The sequence below is a fragment of the Schistocerca americana genome, chromosome 1 (assembly GCF_021461395.2).
Source record: "Schistocerca americana isolate TAMUIC-IGC-003095 chromosome 1, iqSchAmer2.1, whole genome shotgun sequence".
Lineage (NCBI taxonomy): Eukaryota > Metazoa > Arthropoda > Insecta > Orthoptera > Acrididae > Schistocerca > Schistocerca americana.
The window spans coordinates 730,505,708-730,528,728 of record NC_060119.1 but is presented as its reverse complement, the minus strand read 5'-3'; the positions used below and the strand labels follow the sequence as shown (position 1 = coordinate 730,528,728).

The window sequence follows — 23,021 nt, the reverse complement described above, 5'->3', positions numbered from 1 at the left end:
TATTTCATATTTTCTCAAGCATATTTCTATGCATGTTTGCTGTCACGTCTTTTTAAATCAATTTATCTACGCAGCGCTTGTCTACAACTTGTGTAAATATGCAAAAACCTATTTTGTTGTTAAATCTGCTACAGTTCACAGCAGAAATGCCTGTTATAAACAATTGTCTCAACATTTCAGTGTCTCCATGACAACTGGCAAGAAGTGTTCAACACAAGTAAACAATCTGTACCACAAACAGCCAAAACATTGACACCCATGTCCCATTTAATTGATTTTTTTATTGATTGTATTTTCTTTTAAATCTGACACATGTTCTTGGAGGTGGAGTGCTTTTGCTGATGGCAACATCAAGGCTGGTGTGATGTGATGCAAAACCTTTCTCTACAGGTAAATTACAATATTTTGCATCTAACAACCACAACTTAATTTTTGCACACAATTATAAAACATATATATCCAAATACAACAGTGTAAGTGGCCGGAACTATTCCTATAAACGTTCGTGGCACCCTCCATTGGTAAAGCTGAAGCTTTCACTCTCACAGGCATACGTTCAATTAGGTGCTGGAAGGTTTCTTGGGGAATGGCACTCCATTATTCATGGAGTGCTGCACTGAGGAGAGGTATTGATGTTGGTTGGTGAGGCCCGGCACGAAGTCACTGCTCTAAAACATCCCAAAGGTGTTCTAAAGGATCCAGGTCAGGAATCTGTGCAAGTCAGTCCATTACAGGGATGTTGTTGTTGTGTACAAACTCCACCACAGGCCGTGCATTAAGAACAGGTGCTCAATGATGCAATCACCATCCCTGAATTGTTCTTCAACAGTGGAAAGCAAGAAGGTGCTTGAAACATCAATGTAGGCCTGTGCTGTGATAGTGTCACGCAAAACAACAAGGGATGCAAGCCCCCCTCCATGAAAAACACGACCACACCGTAACACCACCACCTCCGAATTCTGCTGTTGGCACTACACCACTGGCAGATGACGTTCACTGGGCATTCACCATACCCACACCCTGCCATCGGATCGCCACACTGTGTACCGTGATACGTCACTCCACACAATGTTTTTCCACTGTTCGGTTGTCCAGTGTTTACTGCTCCTTACACTAAGCGAGGCATTGTTTGGCATTTACCAGCGTGATGTGTGGCTTATGAGCAGGCCACTCGACCATGAAATCAAAGTTTCCTCACCTCCCGGCTAACTGTCATAGTACTTGCAATGTATCCTGATGCAGTTTGGAATTCCTGTGTGATGGTCTGGATGGATGGATGGATGCCTATTACAACATTATGATCCTCTTCAACTGTCTGCAGTCTGTCAGTCAACAGACAAAGTCGGCCTGTACAGTTTTGTGCTGTACATGTCCATGTTTCCACTTCACTATCACAGAAACAGTGGACTTATTGTTGTTCGAGTGTGGAAATTCTGCATACAGATATACGACACAAGTGACACCCAATCACCTGAACACGTCTGAAGTGCGTAAATTCCGCAGAGTGCCCCATTCTGCTCTCTCATGATGTCTAATGACTACTGAGGTTCCTGATATGGAGTACCTGGCAGTAGTAACACAATGCACCTAATATGAAAAATTTATGTTTTTGGGGGTGTCCGGATACTTTTGATCACATAGTGTACAGTCATGGTTCTTTAGGTAATCTACACATTATGTTTTTGCAATTTGTGACAATGAAGTTTACTTTGGCTGCAAGACTCTTTTTTTGGTGACAAGGTGCTTTGAATATGAAAGTTTTTTCTTCAAACTATTTCTTTGGCTATAATCAACTTATTGCTTGTAAATTTCCCCTATTCTCAGAGTCCTGCTTGTCATAGGTAACTGCATTTGTAACTTATGGTTTTCAGAAGCATCTTGACCACTTGATAGCACATTATCAAAACCTTTACATTGTAGATTATTTCATTCACAATACAAAGGGTTTTTCAAAATTTCACTATCTACAAGTCTAGCATAGACTGATAAATACTTCACTCACTGAGATAGTTTAAATATTTCAGATCAATGGCCAAATTATATGGGAGATACTAATTCTATTCAGAATTAGTTTGAAATAAAGAAAATGAGTCATTCTATGAAAGGTAAAGACCTGCAATGGGACAGGGTGTGGGAACTAGAAGGGAGGGGTTGGATGGTCAATGTGATGAAAATAACTATGAACTATAATAAAACAAACCAAATTAAATACTAGATTAAATTACAAATGAATAATGGATGGAAAATGTAGAAGAAGTTGTAGAAACTTTAATTATTTAGAGGAAATTAATCCTTAAACGAAGAGAAGATACGAACACCCACTCATTACTTTGTGAATGTAAAGGAAACACCTATTAATTTAACCATGGATGAAAACAGAGCACAAACGTGATATTTATTTGAGGCAGAGGTCACTGGAAACAGAGCACTAGCTCACATGGGGGTGGGGGGGGGGGGGGGGGGGGGTGGGGGGGGGGGACCACAACGGCAGCAAATTTATCAAACGTGTCGTCAAAAGACCCAACTTTTGTTGCAAGAAAACCACAAAATACCAAACTGTGGATGGGAGGGTGGAGATGTTAATCAAAAGCTAGTTCTTTAGCCAATATGTCACTTCACTTGGATCTCGTCTATAACTAAAGACCATTGCTATATTATGCAACACTTTACCACAATCTAAACACTACTGTAGACCCTTTTAAACTTCTGAGAGAAACACATTGAAGCAATGTGCCACATGACTGAAAACGGTTTGAAGCCTTTCACAGTTCCATCCACAATAAGAAGAGATGTTAGATTTAAAAAAATTTCCTTATTGTGCAGAACAACTTTAACAGAACAGTTAAGACCATCTTTACTTCAATATTTATTATTAATACCTCATCATTTTATTAAATTTTAATTAGTATGTGAACTATCAGCATGCCACTTCATAACTTATCAGTCAATGGATTAATACAAATTATTTCAGCGAGACAGCAGACAGGGAAAGGAAATTATTTACACATCAGGCTTAGTATGCCAATATTGCATTATTAATAATAATCAAAAGGTGACAGAGAGAGAGAGAGAGAGAGAGAGAGAGAGAGAGAGAGAGAGAGAGAGAGAGAGAGAAATTGATGATCATGTTATCACTTCTTATCACTTCAGTGTCACCTGTCTCACCGACATGTCAATACTAATAGCACCAAATGAGACTGAAGTTAAAATTTCGATTATGGAAAAAAGGGTTTAAACCAAAGCATACCTGTCCTTTTTCCTTGAGAGCATTTGCCAAGTTACAGTAGGCATCAGGGAAATTAGGTTGTAGCTCAATTGCACGACGGTATGTGTCAATGGCGAGATCGATAAGCCTACAAACACGAAACAAAGGCTTACCATATATTCAAATCTTTTCATAAAAAATTACATAAATTAATGTACTACTCACCCTTGCTCATAATAAACACAAGCCAAATTCCCGTGCACAACAGCATTGTTAGGGCTGAGATTAAGGGCACGGAGATAGGCTGCTACCGCTCTGTTGACAGAAAAACTGGCATTCATTCCTCAGAACATAGTAAGTGTACAGAATCTATGTCTAAACAGTTTCTTATGATGAACTGAAGCATTTTAAAAATCAAACTGTAACTGAGACCTGTATGTGCCCCTTCTGCTTCATTATCCATATACCTATCTGCATTAAACAAATCAGAACAAGGGATTGAAGACTATCAACTAATTCAACTACATCAAACTCTGCTGTTAAACATACAAATTTCCAGATAACTCTTTTCCCATCATGACATATCATCACAATGCCTTAATCACAAAGACATATGGAGCTGCTCAACTTTCTTATCATTGTAAAAAATGTTCATGGATACTGGAGGCTATTGGCAATGTCTGTATATCTACTGCAAGTCACCCTACAGCTCACTGTTGTTTAGCTTCTTTGTTACATTACGTTACAAGAAACTACTTACAATTTCTTTTGTTTAGTATATTGGCCTTTAACACAGTGACAGGTGCTGCTTTTACTGTAGTATTAACATGCAAATAAAACAATGAGTTCTTTACCCAGATAATGTTATACACTGCCATTTTATCTGATAGATTTGATCCTTAATCCAGAACTAGCTATCACTTGTAAACATTTCTTGATGTTTAATAGGACTTCTCTGAAGTTGTTTTCATTTTTACACTCTGTGGCTTTGGTCTTAATGTATAGTATCAATATGACAAAGTTGCAGGCACTTCTATTAAATGACAGTAACACAATTCCACCTGATCTAAGAACAACACTACAGACTGCAGTAAATATTTTTCATAAACACATTCGCCTACAAAACGCACAGACCAACCCAACAGAAATACAGCAGGCAGCATCTATTCTGATGAGGTAAAAAAATGGTTCAAAAGTTTACCATACAGAAGCATAAGAAAAAGTGTCATGACAGTGTACTGCATTCTATAGTTGTATACCAATGGTCTTAATTAGCGGCATACTGCTAGGTGACAAAAGCTGCATATGATCTGAATGACATGAAAAGTACTAGCAAGTAGCACACTATGTATCATGTCTCCAACATTTTTTGTTCCTACCTGACAACTCGTCAAAGGCATATCAAAAGAAGAAGGTGAAAAAACTTAAAGCAAGAAACTGAAAGCATGCATTGCATTCAAGCAAACATCAGTGCATTATTGGTCTTGCATAGCAGATTAGGAAAACCATAACTAGTGAATTGTGTAACAATTTCTCTTAATTAATAACTTGTCAGTTACAGCAATTAGTCACAAAGAACTGATTAAAAACAATTTCCTAAACAGATAAACATGCTGACAAGTTTGCTATTACAGTCCATGCATATTAACCATTCATTTAACTACGGAAGTAACTCGAGCACGTTTTAATAATGCGGACCTCTTAAGGCAGCACTTGAGCCACGCAAAACAGCAGGTACCACCATGCTGCCTTGATGGCTGTTCCCAGTCGCCACTTGTTGAACCAGAGACTGGTCGGTTGTCCTTGGGTGGCAAGATGGTGATGATCGTATATACAATGATGCACTGATAGTCCATGGTGTGACCAGCATGACTTGTGCATAAAGACTTTTCCGCAATTTCCTTTCGAATTCACAAGCACCTTTTCAAATATATTAAATGTTAAACTTTATATTATCCTGTAAACACAGTTTCTTCTTCACAGATGTTTCACTCCTCAGTTCCCAACATGATTCCACAACTACAATTACCTTTCTAAGGATTAAATCCACGTAAATTTTATTGAGCAGCGAAAGTGACAGACTGGAAACACTGTGTTGTTCATGTTTTCTTTTACTGTGAAATACTTGTCACTTCACCGAACTGTCCCAACACATTTTAAAAATCAATTTAATTGTGTGGCTTTGCTCCACAGTTATAAGCTGGGGAAACATGCCTGTTATGCCCACAATTTATATTTAAAAATTGCAGAACCACATTTTGACAGGCTTCACCATTAGAAAGACGAACATTCTTTTCTTGGATAAGAATGGCACTTTAATAGAAGGTGGTGTATAGAATGTACAGGAAAGTATTGTTTGTAGCAAATCATTCACATGCTGTCTGCAACAATCCTCTTCTAAGATGTGGCCTACTGAAATAAGCCAACTTATACGTGCAGTTTGTTGCTGTTTATACTCGGCCTCCTACGCCACGAAAAACCACTATCAGCAACAGCTACAAAAATTTCAAAAGAAATATAAACTGGTTTACAGCTACATTATAAGAGTACTAGTCTGCCCTGAAGAATACTGAAAGTTTACTAGTTTTCACTAACTACTTAGTATCTCAAGAAACTACAGACCAAGAAAATTTACCCTGTTGTTCAACAACAAAACAACGACAACGCTGCGTTCACTGGAAATGAAACTGTAGTTAATGACCCATGGGCACGTGCGGGCAGGCGCCCGCGCGCACACACAAAATATCTTTCATTGGTAATCATATGCCTTGGATGTTATCAGTCAAACAGTTTGAAAGACATTTTACTACATCATCAATTAAAATTCACTATAGCCAGGCAATCCAAGTGTAGTATTAACAAACGTATGGAAGGCAGCATGGCTAGTTTCTTATTTACCATGACTAAAATATACTGCAAGAAGGAACCATTGCTACAGATACATCACTTCCTGCAATCAGTAATGCATTAACAGCAGCAACCCATCACTAACTTATCATAAATGGTTCCTGTTATTACTGCACTTCCTACCTAAAGAGGAGATTCAGCTGATTCTCTGGACAGTTTTACGGACACTGTACTCAGAAGAGGCACGATGATTACTGCTATTTAAGTTTAACACTTTCACTATGCTCTTTGCTGTTTTCAAGCATTGGGAGATTATTATATTTACTACTGTTGTATGGTAATATTCTGTACATCTCATAATCCACAATACCATTTCTTCCTCTTGCCAGAGACTGCCAGTTACATTCTCTATATAAAGTATCTCTATGTACACTGATCAGTTAAGTGTTTTACACATGAAATTGTGTCAATATACATGCACATTGAGGATCTAAATATAAATTTTCCCCACATACCTTGACACTGTTTCTCAAAATTGTGCTAATATATTGAGGTTAAAGAGCCCTGATTGTATTTAGCTTGTTTCTAAACTTAACCATCACAATTTATATCTTAAAAAAAACTTCCAAATTAAATTTATAACAACTTCTAAAGACACAGTGCATGTAACAGGTGACTACAGAATACTCTCCAGACAGAAGGAGAAACTAATTTGACAGCTAGATTCCACATAGAAACCAACTCATCAATTATGAAAATCCATCTCCCCCACCTTTTGGTAAAACCTGCACTTTAACACAGTTGTAAAAATATAAAGATACTGAATCAAAAGTGTGTTCTGATACACTGTAACAATAACTATGAACAACTGCACATAATTAAGTCCACTGTCCTGTGTACTATGTGTACATAATAGAAACTGTAGTAGGTTGGCTAGTATCTTTCATCTTAATCTGGATACCTGCAGTTCAGAAATCTTATTATGGAACGAGATTGAGGTCAACCTCAACAGATAGAAAATGCACTTTCAGAACAGACTGAACCCCTAATGAAGAAGCATTTGCATCTTCAACTAATATACAGGTGCAATTGTCCAAATTACTAGACTATTTACACACATAAATATAGGATTTTTCAGAAAATGATTGTGACAGTTAACATTTTTTAAGAATAGTCACACACAAGAGTAAAAAAATTAATTGCTTGTGAACTGTTTGTAAAAAAAAAAAAGAAGAAGAAGAAGAAGAAGAAGAAATAAGTGTGACTCCTCTTATTTCTATAAACACAAATTTAATGCATCACAACATTTTACCTCCATGAAAGTTTAAATGGCAAAGATGAATCATTAGAATGCGAGCCAAATATTCAGCGCTATACCAAAAAAATGACCAGATAATAGGAATTTCTCCACATCTGCTGAAGTTAATGTAGACAATTAACCAAGTTGTATGTGATTAAGAAAGGACTTTTACATCTCTTAATTATAATAGAACACCACCTGACAAGCTGAATGTGGGATGAGAGAACTTAGAGAACCTACAAGAAAGGAAGAAAATTAAGTCAACAGTTTGAGACATGCTATCGACCAATTTGATTTCTAATGCTAGTAAAGCTAACTCAATTTCAGGCTCTAGAGAAAACAATCTGGAGATATTAGTAAAGACACATAAACCTTATGACCCATGCATGAAGAAATTGCTGTAATCGTATCTGCATTCCAGTAAAATGTATGTTGTTATTGTCAAGTTCACAATTGTTTTCATTTGCCATAAAAAACAAAAACCTATATTTACTCATGCCTTATCAAGGATTCATTAGTAAGCTCGTGTCAGGGATATCTCAATGAATCACACTGAGATATTTAAAAAAGAAATGTCACTAGACCTAACAAATGCTGTCATGTATATTGCAACAGAAGTATCTTACATTCCAACTGTATCCTTTATAGCACAGAATGTCTGCAGTTACATGAACTAAAGGCCGAGGCCTAAACTGAGTATTAAAATTTATGAAGCATCTCACTGCCAAGTGCATAGGTCAGGTGAATTTCTTTTCAAATTAAGGAAGAGGAATTATCCTTGGTAACTCCCTTCATCACATGTGGAAACAATGTGAGATTATGAACAGAAAACAACCTGTGCTTCTCAGGCTCCTCAGGTGTTCCATGAGCACAGTACTTCACTAAGCCTGATGTGAATTCATACCAGGTGCACACACACTAAGCACATACTGGGGAATAAATGACCCAGGATGTTACCAAACTGCTAAATGATGCTGTTGTCAGTACTTTGTAAGCTGACAATTCTGTAAACCTGATCAACATAGAAAGTTGTAGCCTCCAACCATAAGCAAAATAAAAACAAACAACATTAATGTCTAACTGTATCACTGTAAAACAGTTCGCCTGTCTGATACGATACATGTAACAGGTGTCAATAATACGTGACAAATGCAGTAATGGATAAACCCATCTTAGACGACTTATTACTGTTTAAATATACGTTTAAGTAGTTTATTTACTGTCTGACATGATCAAATATTATAACCGTTTACCAAGAAGACGTGTTGTTTGCGGGAGTACGATTAAACACTCCGCTTCTTCTGTGTCTTTACTCATATACGAAACGCACCGTATGTTTATCAAATGCTTCGAACCTAGCGCCAGTACTAAACAGAAACCTGGAACCAGGCAAACCGTGCTAATGCAATCTCACTTAAGTTTACCGGTGAACCAAAAACTGCAAGAGAGAAAACGGTGCACGAGGCGTACAACAGCGACGCGTCCTGCGCCAGTGCTCGGCGGCGACTGAGTGATTGGGCGAGTGGGAGCGGCAGCAGCGCCCGTGACGTCTCCACCAACCCACGTGGGCCACGCCCCCATAGGTCATATCCTGCGCGGCGTGGGTCATACCGTGGCCGGTACATGACCCCGTCCGGAAACGAAATTACGACTGCGCCTGCGTATGCGTTTAACTGTCTGCAACGTTCAATTAAGCGGCCAGTACTACCATAAGCTGCTCGAGCTGAATAATTATCACAAAACTTGTTAAAAGAAATGGGTTATGTACTGTAATCAGTTACGTACATCTTTCAAGAACCCCCCAACGCGTCAACGATTAAAGAGGAGTAAGTTTTGTATTAAAGTTGTACGAACGAAGATTACATTGTTGGGATTTTTTTTCTGAATTCCACACTGATAATACGTGACGACAAGCAGAAAGGCCAAAATCTTCGGCAGCAACGTAAAATTCACCAAGAAAGGAAACCGAAACGGGCTGACCTACAAAAACAGACGTGGTCATTTCCTTGGGATTGCATGGGCTCCATGGCCAAAAACGTTGCGCGAGCACATTCAGGTGCTATAAATAATTTTCTAACGAAACAGAGCTCGTGCTTTGCTATAAAATGCTATACCACTTACGAAATCGTGAATCCCGTACATGGAAAGATTTATCAAATAGTTCCACTACGCCTACAGCTATACAGGGTGTACATGATGTCCGGGAACACTTTATTTATTGCACAAGAACCAAACATCATACATGCGTCATCTCTCCCCCCCCCCCCCCCCTCATGTAGTTTGGTAAATTGCCGATAGTCAACGCTAGTCGCAAACACGGAGCTGCCGCATTGATGGATTGGCCGTGCTACAGAAGGGGACATGTGTTTCATGAAATGGCCTCCCAGATCACCAAATCTCAATTCGTGTGACTTTTCTGTGGGGGGCATATTAAAGATGTGGTGTATGTACCGCCTCTACCACGTGATTTAGCAGAGCTCCGGGTGAGAATACGGGAAGCGACTGCCACAGTTGACGTTGCCATGATGGAACGGGTATGGCAAGAATTCGATTACAGTATTGACTTCTGCCGGGTCACTCATGGTTCGCATATCGAATGTTTGAAAAGACTTTCAGAGTTTCTCTTCAAAATTTAATATGTATGACACCTATACAATGTTAAGTTCTTGTGCAATAAATAATTGGAAGTGTTCCCCACCTTTATGTACACCCTTTATTTGTGACCAAGGGTGACTTGATTGAACCCAGTGGCGAATCGCAAGAATACAGGAAAGGGGAGATTACAGTATAACGTAAGAGCTGTTGCTCTTGATTTCCTTTAACAACATCCCACTTGTATTGGGGGAGTGGCAAAAAGGGTAAGTACCTGAAGACAACATACAAAATCGGAAATAGGAATGCAAATTGACAAAATGTCACACAAACCACAGAGCGACCTTAGTGTGCTTTTCTGCGAAGTCCCATGAAATAGTTTCTGTTAAACCGACCGCAATACAGAACTAAGATTTCACATTCAGCAACAAACTGAAGATCTGGTCGCGAGTAATGGGCGCAGCTTGCAAATGTCGTGACCGATGCCCTAACGATCGATCTGTTGTAATCGGCCACCGTCGGAAAATGCGTCACAGTCTGACAGGGTGGTTATGGAATGCAGCAGGCACAGCTGCTACTCGTCGTTGCTCAATTGAAAACATTTCAGCTGCACTCTTAAAGCCGAGACGCGGCCGATTTTGCGATTGGTCCCTTTGGTTGACGTCAGCTACGAAATACAATGCCTAATTTAGTAACTGCTGCTTTACATGTCTGTGAAGTTCCGAGTCCAGAGCTTTATTCCCTCCCAAAAGTACTTTCCAAATATGAATGTACTTCCATTAACAACATTTCCTATTGTGGGGGAAGGTATCACAATTACATTCAAAAATTATATAACCATGATCAATACGAACTACACAAATACATGGGATGTGAAGATACAGTTCATAAAAACATGTTTACCGTCCTAAAACAGTTAAGACAATGAAGCATTCTCTCGTAACGTCACGATTCTGGTGAAAAACTGTAAATCCATAACTTCTACCACTCTGTTACATACAGAGCCCATCACAGCGTCACGGCACGAACTTGCCAGACAACGATGGCGTTTGGCGTTAAGATTTTATGTACATTTGCAGTAGGTGTATAATTCTTACTGAGAACTTCGAGCTTTCTACAAATGGGGCAAAGGACACACAAAATTTAACAGCTTTACTGTTCAAATTGGACATACGTATATTAGTTTTGAAAATAGTTTACAGAAATAGTGTCCTGTAACGCGTGTTCAATCCGTAAGGTGCGATCTTACGAGCGAGTCCAGTGTATCAGTGGGCATCTGGCACACGAACAAAATTTGCTAGCCGCAGCTGCTCCCGGTGGCGTAACCTTTGGCATGCATCACTATCATACGCCACCGGTAGCACTACAATCATAGCGACTCAGCCAAAATATTAGCATTCCAACGAACTGTTAATAGATCAGGTGATAAGATGTGAAGAGAGAATAATAACACACGCCTCTGCACACGGAGCAAGTCACCTCCATGCGTGTTAAAAATTTACTTCGTATAAAACATCCTCTCCTGTCAAAATACTTTTACTAATCGTTCAAGGTTTAGTCTTGTTAATCTACATTACGATTTTATGAGTTTCCCAAAAATTAATTCGCGGCAGATATCTTGAAAAAGCAGAGCAGTCGAAAAGATGCAAACGCGTCAAAGTTAGCAGATTTCATATAATTTTTATAAATGAGACATATAAAAACAAAACAAGTAAAAGAGCACAGAATACAAAAAAGAAAAATTCGGGATGGCGGGCCAAGTCCAACGGCTGGAACTGGCAAGTCCACAGGGCTGTCTCTAAACTGGGACGAAATTAGATGCGGCACATCGTACATCAAAGTGCCCGCGAAGTCTGTAGTTGCAGGAAACGCAACACCTGCTCCTGCTACCGCTGCCAACAAACTGAGGCCACGTTTCCACTTCTTTGTTTATGCAGTTAACTACATCCGTTGATTGGAAACAATGATGCACCGCAAGGACCGTATATATATATACATAATATTTCGCCTTGGAAAATCCGTGCCCAAGTAATTAACGTATTTTGAGTCAGTCCCATGGCACACCGGGGAACCACAGATGGAACATTTAAGAATAAAGCCATCGCTGTCGAAAGAGATAAAGGGAATTTATTATCCCAATAGCGATCACCCGAAAGGCTGGTTAACCGAAGGCGTTCCAGTTGGCAAATTCAAATTGGCGCACGCGCACCACCTAGAAGTTCCGCTAGTTATGAGCTGGCCGTAAAAATGTGATTTAGTCTAGTTTGAAATTCTGGGCGATAACACTTTCTTTCAAGCATAAAGAAAAAACAAAAGTTTTCTTCCACCAAACAAGGTGAGGTAAAATTTCACTCGTCAAAATTTATTGAGATAATTGAGGCTGAAAGAGAAAATGATTATGCCAGAACTTTTTAGTTGGTGTTCCAATATTTTATACGCTACTGGAACTTTGATTTTAAAGAATTAAAAAGCATCCCTCCAAACTGAAGTGTATTTGGTGAACAACAACTTAGGAGGAGTAATTTTCTGGCTTTTATGTTCATCCATTCTAATGTCCCATAACGTCGGCAATGATTTGTACGTTTCGGTGCATGAATGGAATCTCTTCCTGTTTTGGACTCATTTAAAGCGTTGACACTGTACATTAACGAAGCATGCAAGCAACTGACAAGTATATTGCCAATACTGCCCACAAACAGCACAATACTGCTCGGAAGCGCCAAACGTATGAAACTTTTTTTTTCCTCTTCCAATACTACTGCGCAACCTCTCAAGCCAATCTACCCATGTCCTACCGAAACATGGGCAGTAAGATTTACCTCCCTGTGAACTTTCGCTTGTGATGGACTGTGCCCTTTCTCCAATTGAAGGGCACACATTCAGAATTACATGAAATGTAATGACAATATCAAATGCTGAAGAACGATGAAATAATTTGGCAGAGTCATCGACTACCATGACCCAACGAAAGTCTAGCAACAACGACGTGCTGAAAATGGATCAACCCTTGAGACGAATATAATAAAATGATTATAAAAAGCTGAGAGTGATATCTTTAAAACGTTTGAGAGAACTAGCAAAATAGTAAAAAATGAGTCTACTACTAAAAAACAACAAATTTTGATCTTCTTTTCGTACACTATTGTACTTTAATACCCATTTTGAATTTTTCAGCCTTGGCTACTTGGTCAGTTCTTTGCTGTTTACAAGGCTTGTAATACGAAATAATATACGAACAGTTTTGTACTTCGTGTTTCTTATTTCTATGAACGCCAGTAAAATGTGTTTTCGTAAATGATAGCAATCCGAAAAAATTGTTTTTAATTATCAATGTTCTAATGTAATAGCTCCCTGATAAAAATGGTATCGTAACAGGCGATGACGAGTCAGTGAGGTCAGGGCTAGACGTACCATCAACGTCGAGGTCACTACAGCCAGAGCAATTGATGAGTTACTAGTGAAAACCATGAACTACATTTAGTTAGTATAACAGGCCGGAGACTGATTCATTCTCCTCCAGCAAGCAAGACCAATTTTTTGGCCATTGCGGTAACTATTAGCTCCTGTACTTCGTACTAATGGCTGTGAATACTGACAACCCCCCCCCCCCCCCCCCGACAAGTCAAGTAATGCACTATATGTGAACTCGTTGAATTCTAGTTCAGTTCTACTAAATTAGATGATATCTCCGTTCTAGTTGGCACAGACATTTTACGAGGGGAATCCCAAAAGCAAGTCTCCTATTTTTTTATAAGTACATAGACCTGTTTCTTTGTACAATAGTCTACATCATTTTACAGCTTGAACATTATCTATTTTTCGACATAATCACCATTTCTGTCGATGCATTTTTGTAGACGCTGTGCAAGTTTTTGTATGCCCTTGTCATACCAACACGTCGCCATGCTGTTCAGAAAGTTATGAACCTCTACTTTCACCTCGTCGTGGAACTGAATCGCTTTCCGGCCAAATGATCTTTTAACCTAGGGAACATGTGATAGCAACTGGGCGCTAAGTCAGGACTAAGGGGTGAGTGGGTGATTATGTTCCACTGAAACCGTTGCAGGAGAGCAACGGTTTGCCGAGCGATGTGTGGGCGAGCGTTGACATCGAGAATGTGTGCGCCTTTGCTCATCATTCCTCTTCTCCGGTTCAGAATTGCCCGTTTGAGTTTTTTCAGTCTCACAGTACCTGTCAGCGTTAATTGTTGTCCCAGCGATTCAGCTCCGACGACGAGTTGAAAGAAGAGGTTCATAACTTTCTGAACAGCATGGCGGCGAGCTGGTATGAGATGGGCATACAAAAACTGCCACCGCGTCTACAAAAATGCATCGGAAGAAATGGTGATTATGTCGAAAAATAGCTAAATGTTCAAGCTGTAAACTGATGTAAACCATTGCAGAAATAAGCAGGTCAATATACTTTTAGAAAATAGAAAACCTTACTTTTGGGACTACCCTCTTAATTAAAGTTTGCAGCCATGAAAACAATTATTCCTTGAACAACAAGAGCACTAATCAATTCGCACTTCATGTACTTTGTTGAATACAAGTCTGAGAATTGAGTAGTGAGATGCTACAGCGCTAAATCAGATTCTGCAAATTTTCAAGTTGTGCCTTTATTGTTGAAACGAATTTACACTTACTAACAATTCTTTAGAAAGGCTACAAAAGGTAACTTGAAAACAAAGGGAAGAAAGTTGTACTCTTGACGGAGGAAAGAAGGGGAAACTAAAATCTACAATAATGATCAGCTGTAAGTACGAAACGACAGTTTTGATAAAGAAAAATGCTCTCCTGGAATAGAATGTCCTATGATTTCGTATCAGTAAATCAACCGACCTACTGCGACCCAATACGTTGTCAGAATTACGTTAAGAGAGGCGGGACGGTGGCGATCAATATCTGCAATACGGCGTGACGCTTCTCTGCTTGAGGAAACTACTTCCTGTCACAACGATTCATCAAAGGGCTTCAGTGAAATCAAAATGAATTTAATAATCTACATATATAAAGAAAGAAACCGGGGAAAGCGGTCAATAAAAATGAAGAATGATTCACGGAGAACGACTAAAGCGTCAGCGAAGTTTATATTAAATGTTTTTAAATACAGGTGTAAAGGGAAACTAAAATACTGCTGGACGCTATGGTTTACTAACGTACACTATTTAGCTTAGTTCCCAGTTGCTGCTTACTGTCTTAATACCCCAAAATGAAGCAAGATTTATTAATTACTCGCACAAGTTATTGTCTGAGTTAAAACTTTTCCACGTATGTACGGGGTGTCCAGGAGGAATGGTAAATATTAAACGATATTATAGGAACGATCATTAGAAGTGTTCATGTCGCATAGGCATGGGCTCAAAGTGCATACTGCTATAAGTTATGAGCACTTTTTCTTCTTTGCTACTGTGTAATATATCTTCTACTGAAGAGGTGCTCATGGTTTTTTTAAGGTGTACATGTTAGTATGTTTACTGACTTTTGTGCTTCGAATGATCGTCGTCCTGGGACACCCTTTATTTCTTCTTCAAGTCTCAATCTACTTGTTCGGCGACTTCCTGTTAACACCCGGACTACAATGTCTCCACAGAAAGGAGCAATGGATGCGCGTAACACTGCGAAAGACTATGGGGTAGTGATGTGGTAATCAGCTGTCTTCACACTGAACATTATCTCAGCTTACCAGCCAAGAACTAGACGCTTGTTCTAAAACTGGCTCTTGTTATATCTAAGACAGAACATTGTAGTTTAGGAATGCTTTAGCACGGTATCAAAGCAACGGACGAAGTTTCGCCATTGTATAAGTTGTGTATTTTCTCTGCTCGCACCTCGTTCGTCTTTTAGGAGTACACAAACAATCTTAAGGCAGCGTTGAAGTAGGAGATACCTCACCTGTCTTACAGCTCTCAAGGGCAAACTGTTTTTACTTTCCAGCTTGAACTCTTTAGAAGTTGACCCTAACTGCGAACAACGATTTAAATCTCTCGCGTATCAGACAGCAACGGGAACAAGATTCTCGATCAACTGCCGCCACACAAGCAATTAACGCACAAGAAAACAGTCTCCGGTAAGATACTGTTTAAACATGTTTATTATCCGAAGAATACCCGAAACTGTTCGCTGCCAAACGAAAAATACTTCTGGTAAAGCAATCTTGAAATGTTGTGATACGATGATGTAACGTTTGTCTATACCATATTTTATTTATCAAGAGATAAAATAACCCTCACTTTTATGATACTTCGTGGGAGGCCAAGAAACGGAATGGTGGCTAAGGAAGCAGTTTTTACTGTGACCATGTTACGTAAGCGAATCCTGTCCAGTAACTGTACTTTTTTCTGCTTCACACAGAGAAGAATTATAACCCGTCAACACAAACTAATGCGAAATACACCCAAAATCATCTAGTGTTTTGAGATAGCTCCCCCTGTGCACCAAATTTACTCAGAGCGTTAGAGAAGGAATTTAAATTCAAAGGTTTGGTGCATTACTATTTGCACACTACAATGACAGATGTTTGTAATCAGTCCACGGTCTGCAAACACAGGCAGTCCACTGTATTGTACATGACCGACCGGTGTTGCTTCCTTGGTAGTTCCTAATGAACCCCTAAGAAAGTTTAGCGAACATAGAGGTAGCTAAAATGGCCATTATAAATCGTAAACGAGCGGCTGTGTCCACTATTGCTCCTGGTTGTTCTATGAGCGCTCGTCAAGATTGATAAATAATTTTACAGTTGTTGTCTGGTGGTACTGTTGTAAAGTTATAAGGTTTTTATGCACATAACATACTTATAGTTTCCGAACGCATTAGACATCTGTCCACTGAAGTAGACATCGCGCATTAAAGGTTCTACTTGGCTGATCATCATACCGCACTTCTCTCATCGAAGACGCAACTGACGTCATTAACTGCACATTATCTATTAAACATTTTACTGATTATCGTTACATACCGGGTGATCAAAAAGTCAGTATAAATTTGAAAACTGAATAAATCACGGAATAATGTAGATAGAGAGGTACTAATTGACACACATGCTTGAAATGACATGGGGTTTTATTAGAACAAAAGAAATACAAAAGTTCAAAAATGTCCGACAGATGGCGCTTCATCTGATCAGAATAGCAATAATTAGCATAACAAGTAAGACAAAGCAAAGATGATGTTCTTTGCAGGAAATGCTCAATATGCATCCCTACAGATGTCGGTCGATCACGATACTCTGGCGACTTCAGGTAACCCCAAAGCCAATAATCGCACAGACTGAGGTCTGGGGACCTGGGAGGCAAAGCATGACGAAAGTGGCGGCTGAGCACACGATCACCACCAAACGACGCGTTCAAGAGATCTTTCACACGTCTAGCAATATGGCGTGGAGCGCCATCCTGCAAAATCATCATATGTTCCAGCTGGTGTTGATCAGCCAGGCTGGGGATGATGCGATTCTGTAACATATCGGCGTACCTCTCACCCGTCACGGTAGCAGTTACAAAACCAGAATCACGCATTTCCTCGAAGAAAAAAAGGCCCGATAACGGTAGATGTAGTTCTAATAAAACCTGATGTCATTCCAAGCATGTGTGTCGTCAATTTTTACCTCTCTATCTACATTATTCCGTGGTTCATTAAGTTTTCAAGTTTATACTGACTTTTTGATCACCCGGTATTGTTAGGGAGACTTCTCATTTACGTTTCTGTCAATTACAGAAGGTAGTGATACTACCATCACTAACTGGTTTGACAATTCGTGCATTCAAGTCGCTTCAGCTTGTGCGGCTCTCCAACCGATATGCCAAGTGGATATCAATAGCTGACATAAGCACGCACACAGCGAAACAGGAGATAGTGGTTGCGCGTTTTCTTTTATTTCACTGATGTGACTGTGGTACACTGTTGGCTTCGGCATAGGCAGGCTGGCAATGAAGTTCAACTTCTTGAATACGAAGCACTGGTAGCACTAAGTCTCAAACCTAGGGAAGATTGAAAAGGCCCCAACAAAGAAGAGAATCAGCTACACTACCAACAAAGAAAATGTGGCCAGTTTCCAGAGCGGCCTAAGAAGTCCGATTTCATGAGGGAAATGATTGGCAAAAATAATGGACATCAAGAACAGGCAACTGAATTTTTACCGAGGTCCTCAGATGCACAGTGTCTACTATTTCCATTTTATTTCTAAGATATTGGCATGTTCCTATGCCAATGGGGTAAAACCGGGTTATGTGATGGTCAGGCCGAAAACAGTTCCAGCTTCAGCAACAAGATTGCGCCTGCCGTGTATCCAAATCCGGTCATATGCCAAGCACCTTTTGACTAGTTTTGTGGTTATCTGGACGTCTTGGAGATTACTGTGTGCTGCTTTTTGCCGTGTTTTCAGAGTTTCAAGTGTATTGCGGAGCTTCAATGAAGTTATGTGCCTCAAAAAGCGCCGCCAAAGGGGAGAAGTGGGTCGGACGGGGACAGATACGAAGGAAAAACTGTTCCTCCTAAAGGAGCCCTAATGAGGTAGGTCTAAAACGCTAATGTTAACCTTATAGGCTTTCTTTTTGAAGCTAATGAGAGGAGGCCTAAGATTGTTCTAAGGGTTCATTTCTTCAGACACCCTATAAAATAAGCAATTTTTACACTATTTTTGGAAAAACTAATGAAGTAATTAACGTAAATGTTTTTGCAAATTATTTACTGATTCTTGGAGAAAATTTTTGGATTCAATCAGCATTAAACCTCTCATCTGAGGAGTTAAAAGTTGCTCTGTGAAAATGAGGCGCGTCCACGACGGAATTCCTGCATTCTGCAACTCTCATCTGAAATAAATTTCTTAAGCTATGGGATATTGCATACCAAGTAATGGCATACTTTTTTTTGAAATCTGAAAAATAATGAAATTGAGGTTTGAAAAGAGATCTTTTTCGTGTTTTAGGTCACATTTTTTGCAATAATTAATGAATAAATTAAAACAAAAAATTAGCCTATTGCTCCTTGTAGACATGTGCAAGTAATTGACACAAATATCAGAAACTTTAGTTTCTGAAATTTGGCTCACTCACTACTCGCGCAAATTAGCATTTATTTTATTCATTAGTTATTCGAAAATATTGGCTAAAAACACGATATAACTACATTTCTGTTTCAATGGTCAACCTTTTATTTTTTACGAAGTCCAAAAAACTTCGTGCGTAATATCCTATAAACCAGGAAATTTTTTTTCGATTTCAGGTAAGATTTGCATACTGCAGGTCTTCCTTCATGGACATCTCATTTTGGACAGAGCAAATTTTAATTCCTCGGATGTGAGGCGAACAATGAAATTTTCTTTTGAAAATCAGAAAATTTTGTCCAAGAGTCAATAAATGATGAGAAAATAAATTCACAGTAATTGCTTCATTAGTCTGTCAAAAAACATTGTAAAACTGCTGATTTTATTCGCTGAGGAGAATGGACCCTTAAGGCTCTAGTAGTTTAGTTGTTCACAGCAACAACCACATTAATAGTAATGCCATTAATAGTAATGCCTCTAATTCCGGTGCCGTTATGAATTCGAGAACAATGATTATAAATAAAAGGTAATACATTTTACCAATTTTACAGCCCGGCGAACAACGTGAAGCAAAATTCATATTTCATCAGACTGTTACGCGTTAGTGACGTTAGACGTAAGCGGCAATGCTGGAGCGCACAGATCCAGAAGGAAGTCGTCGGCTGACAACTGCTTTGTTGTCACTTCCTGGTGGCAATGGGGAAACGCATTGGAAAAAACTTCCTTGAAGTTCACGGCACAAAGCGAAGCGGCGAAACTCTGGCTGCAGAAAAAAAAGATGACGTCGTCTATATTGAACGTAGAGGTTAACTAACGTAAAAGTGAATATACACCGCAGATGGTGTAGCTCTAATAACTGATGTATTGAAATTTTACCCAAAGAGGAAAGCTACTGTGCCATGACCCAGAGTGGAAAATCAGCGAGACCACACTCTCAAAGTCTAACAGTAAGACTTCGGTAACCGAGACAAGCCACGTGTAATGTATGCTATTTGTTACGTAATATGTGCTATTTGTTACACAGGAAAGTATAAAATGAGCAGAGGAACTGACACAGAAACTCACTCTAAATTCACCACAGGAATGAATTGCGAGCCAAAGTAATAGTGAAACATCGTGAAGAATCAGTAGCTTCTGTAAGAGATACCTGTACGTTTTCAGTCTACTTGCAGCCAGTGTTCTCTTTATGAACACTAAACCGCCATATTTATTACTAACTACAGTTGTTTTGTTTTGCTCTTTGTTTGCTCATGGCTGACAGCAATCGGCGATTTATCTTTGTTTAGCATGAGGATTCGGGTGGTCAGGGAGGCAATGTAATCGCCAGTTGCATATTCACAGGCATTAAAAATAATCTAACACGGGGAAAAAAATAGTAGTATAGAGCGACAACTCCGGTGGCCAAGATAACAATACGATGCTACTGGTTTCTAGCACTTACGTTGACGAGGTTCAACGTAAGTATGTTGTCCCAGTCTACTGCTACTTATGCTGTGACCGCTTTTAGTCTCACAGAAAAAAGAAAATGAGTTGAGAGTTCAGAGGTTTCCTCGGAAACTGTCAGACTAATATGTAAGAAAAAGGGAGGTAACGAATGACAATACTGCCACAGCTGGGAATGAAATCAAGACTTAAGCTGAAGCATATCGAATAAAAGAATTTCATGCATAAAGGAAGAACTTGACACTGAACTAAATTACTAGCCACGGTTTGAAGAATTTTTACTTATTAAAAGTTAATAGGATTTTAATATTTATATTCAGCCCAAATAGAAGTACTGTACCCTACATTTTTCTTCCAATTAATTATTTCGGTAATAAGTTTTCAAGAATACTCAACATTTTACTTAAAGCGTACTATAGCCCCACGTACCAGTATTTTTGCTTTATAAATCAAATTTATTAAAGACAGTTTTCTCCTTTCTTTACCAAAATGTTATCCTCAACTTACTGTTTGCTTACTCTGCACTTGTATATTTTGTTTTTTATAATTTAGGGCACTTCGTTCAGTTTTAAGGGCCCAGGAATTTGCACATACCTCTTTTCATCAAATGTTCACAAAAAAGTTGTAATTGCTTGGATAGTATTCTATAGATGACATTAAGCTTTCAAAAGCTATTGTATGTAAAGACTTTTCACGCGTTTCCGGAATGAAAAACTGATGAAGCTAATGATTTTTCTGTTTTCTCACAACTTTGATTTTGGCACTTTCATTTTTGTTTACAGTCTACAGCTGATAATACTTCTACATTTTTTGCTACTTTCTCACTAGTAACTTTGTTTCTTATGATCTCTGTACTGTCTTTTTTTCCCATTTGGTAAGTCGAAGAACTGGACCTGCATTAGTTTTATTACACCAGGTTTATTATTTTACTTTACCGCGATTCCTCTTTTGCTTATAAGTGCAATATTCAGAACTGATTTTAAGCAATTAAACACTGTAATTGAGGTGCACCTTCCACAGATCACACAATGAAGTAATCTTAATTCAACAGAGGACGGCATAATAGAGGATGATACAACAGTGTTTATCAATTCGTGGGCAGATTCTTTTAAGCCGCCGTTTGGACGTTATGGTTACTCATTTTATGTCTGTACTACGGCGATCTTTTTTACTCAACAGCACGAACAGCTAGCCGCGAATGTCGAACTTTATTATTGACAAAGCAGGGTTTCGCGCTAGCATCCCATGACAGAAATTAAAGTTATCAGATCGCAGCCAATTACAAATAAATAGTACTACAAACTGAACGAGTCAATCGCGAACGTGTCGTGGAGGGGTGTCATAATCGCCTGGCAAAAAGTTTCTAACTTATGCCTCTTCATCTCGATGGTAAAAATGGAATTAAATAATGCTTTGAATTCTCACTTACTACGAATAACAGCTGGCTATAATATCTCTGCGAACACAGCGACGGGCTCCACAACACAAAGCAAGTAAATACACAATTATAGTACGTGAAGAACTGAAACTTAGGACGTGACAAATGTGAGTTCTTTAGAGACTTCAAAATTGCGTGTAACTGATGCAGCAATAAGGCCCAATTCTGCGTTAGTGTGTAAGAAGTATGTCTTCCACTTACCCGGAAACTTTACTTCTGCGCTATGAATGATTGCACGTTTGCACGATCTCTCATTTTGTGTGCTATGAATGTTTCCACGTTTGCACTACGTGTCACTTTTGAACAGCGTCGTGTGCTGCGATCACCAGGTGAGAACGTCGCGGCGCATCGTCTAACGACGGAAAATAATTTACGAATTCTGGCAACTGCGTCTGACAGAAAACTGAGGTACCGGTCGTGCGTGTAATAACTTTGATGAAGGTATTTACCTACTTATCTTGTGTTTCAGTGCTGTTACTTTCTGCTAATAATGCACACTGTTGCAGGAACTGCCGCAACTGTTGACGTAATGGGTGGTTATAATTACACTTTCACTATTTGAGCCAGTGTAACCGAGAAACTATTAACCGCATGGGCATCCAAATTTATAGGAATGACGTTCAGTCTGTGCGCTGCAGGACTTGCGTTATAAGTACTGTTAAGCGTCATGATTCGGCGTTAGGCGTCGATATTGGTACGGTGGTGCAGGGTTGAATCGCAATCAGTGTGCATTATAGTTGCAGACAGTCAACATGGTTGTTGACAAGGTGACAAAGCTTTACTCGTAAAGCTGTTTTATCAGAACAACAACAATCGTGCTGCTTTTTTTCGCATGTATCGACGCATTAAAGGAATACGAAGAGCTCGTCATCTGCACCGGGGTTGAAGATCATGATTCGGAAGTTTGAATCAACTGGCGATTTGGGAATTGCTCCTGGAAGAGGCCGACGGCCAAATGCGCCACAAGTTATTGAAGACGTTACTGTTGCTATGGCTGAGAACGCGATCTTCAAGCGGTGCACGAGCTGTGTCACGACAGCCAACATCCCACCAGAAATATTTCGGGCAGCAGTAAAGCAATCTCTAGTGCGGTTCCAGGCTGTCGTAGATGCACACTGAGCACCGTTTGTAACCTGGACGTGAACGCAGTACGCAAT

At 39.3% G+C, this 23,021-nt stretch overlaps 1 protein-coding gene across 2 annotated transcripts in view; it reads right to left on the bottom strand.

Annotated features, from left to right (window-relative positions):
- The window catches only part of LOC124610567 (UDP-N-acetylglucosamine--peptide N-acetylglucosaminyltransferase 110 kDa subunit), a 144,482-nt gene that overhangs the window by 20,421 nt on the left and 101,040 nt on the right, over positions 1 to 23,021 (bottom strand). The window contains exons 1-4 of one of the 2 annotated variants that reach the window (XM_047140169.1): positions 8,606 to 8,823; positions 4,904 to 5,700; positions 3,431 to 3,520; positions 3,248 to 3,353 (exon numbers count right to left, since the gene is read on the bottom strand). In XM_047140169.1, the coding sequence (XP_046996125.1) occupies positions 3,248 to 3,353; positions 3,431 to 3,520; positions 4,904 to 5,061 (354 nt within the window). In that variant the 5' untranslated portion in view covers positions 5,062 to 5,700; positions 8,606 to 8,823. Of the gene's footprint in view, positions 1 to 3,247; positions 3,354 to 3,430; positions 3,521 to 4,903; positions 5,701 to 8,605; positions 8,824 to 23,021 lie in introns of those variants that run through there. The other variant, XM_047140168.1, reaches the window with a different exon arrangement.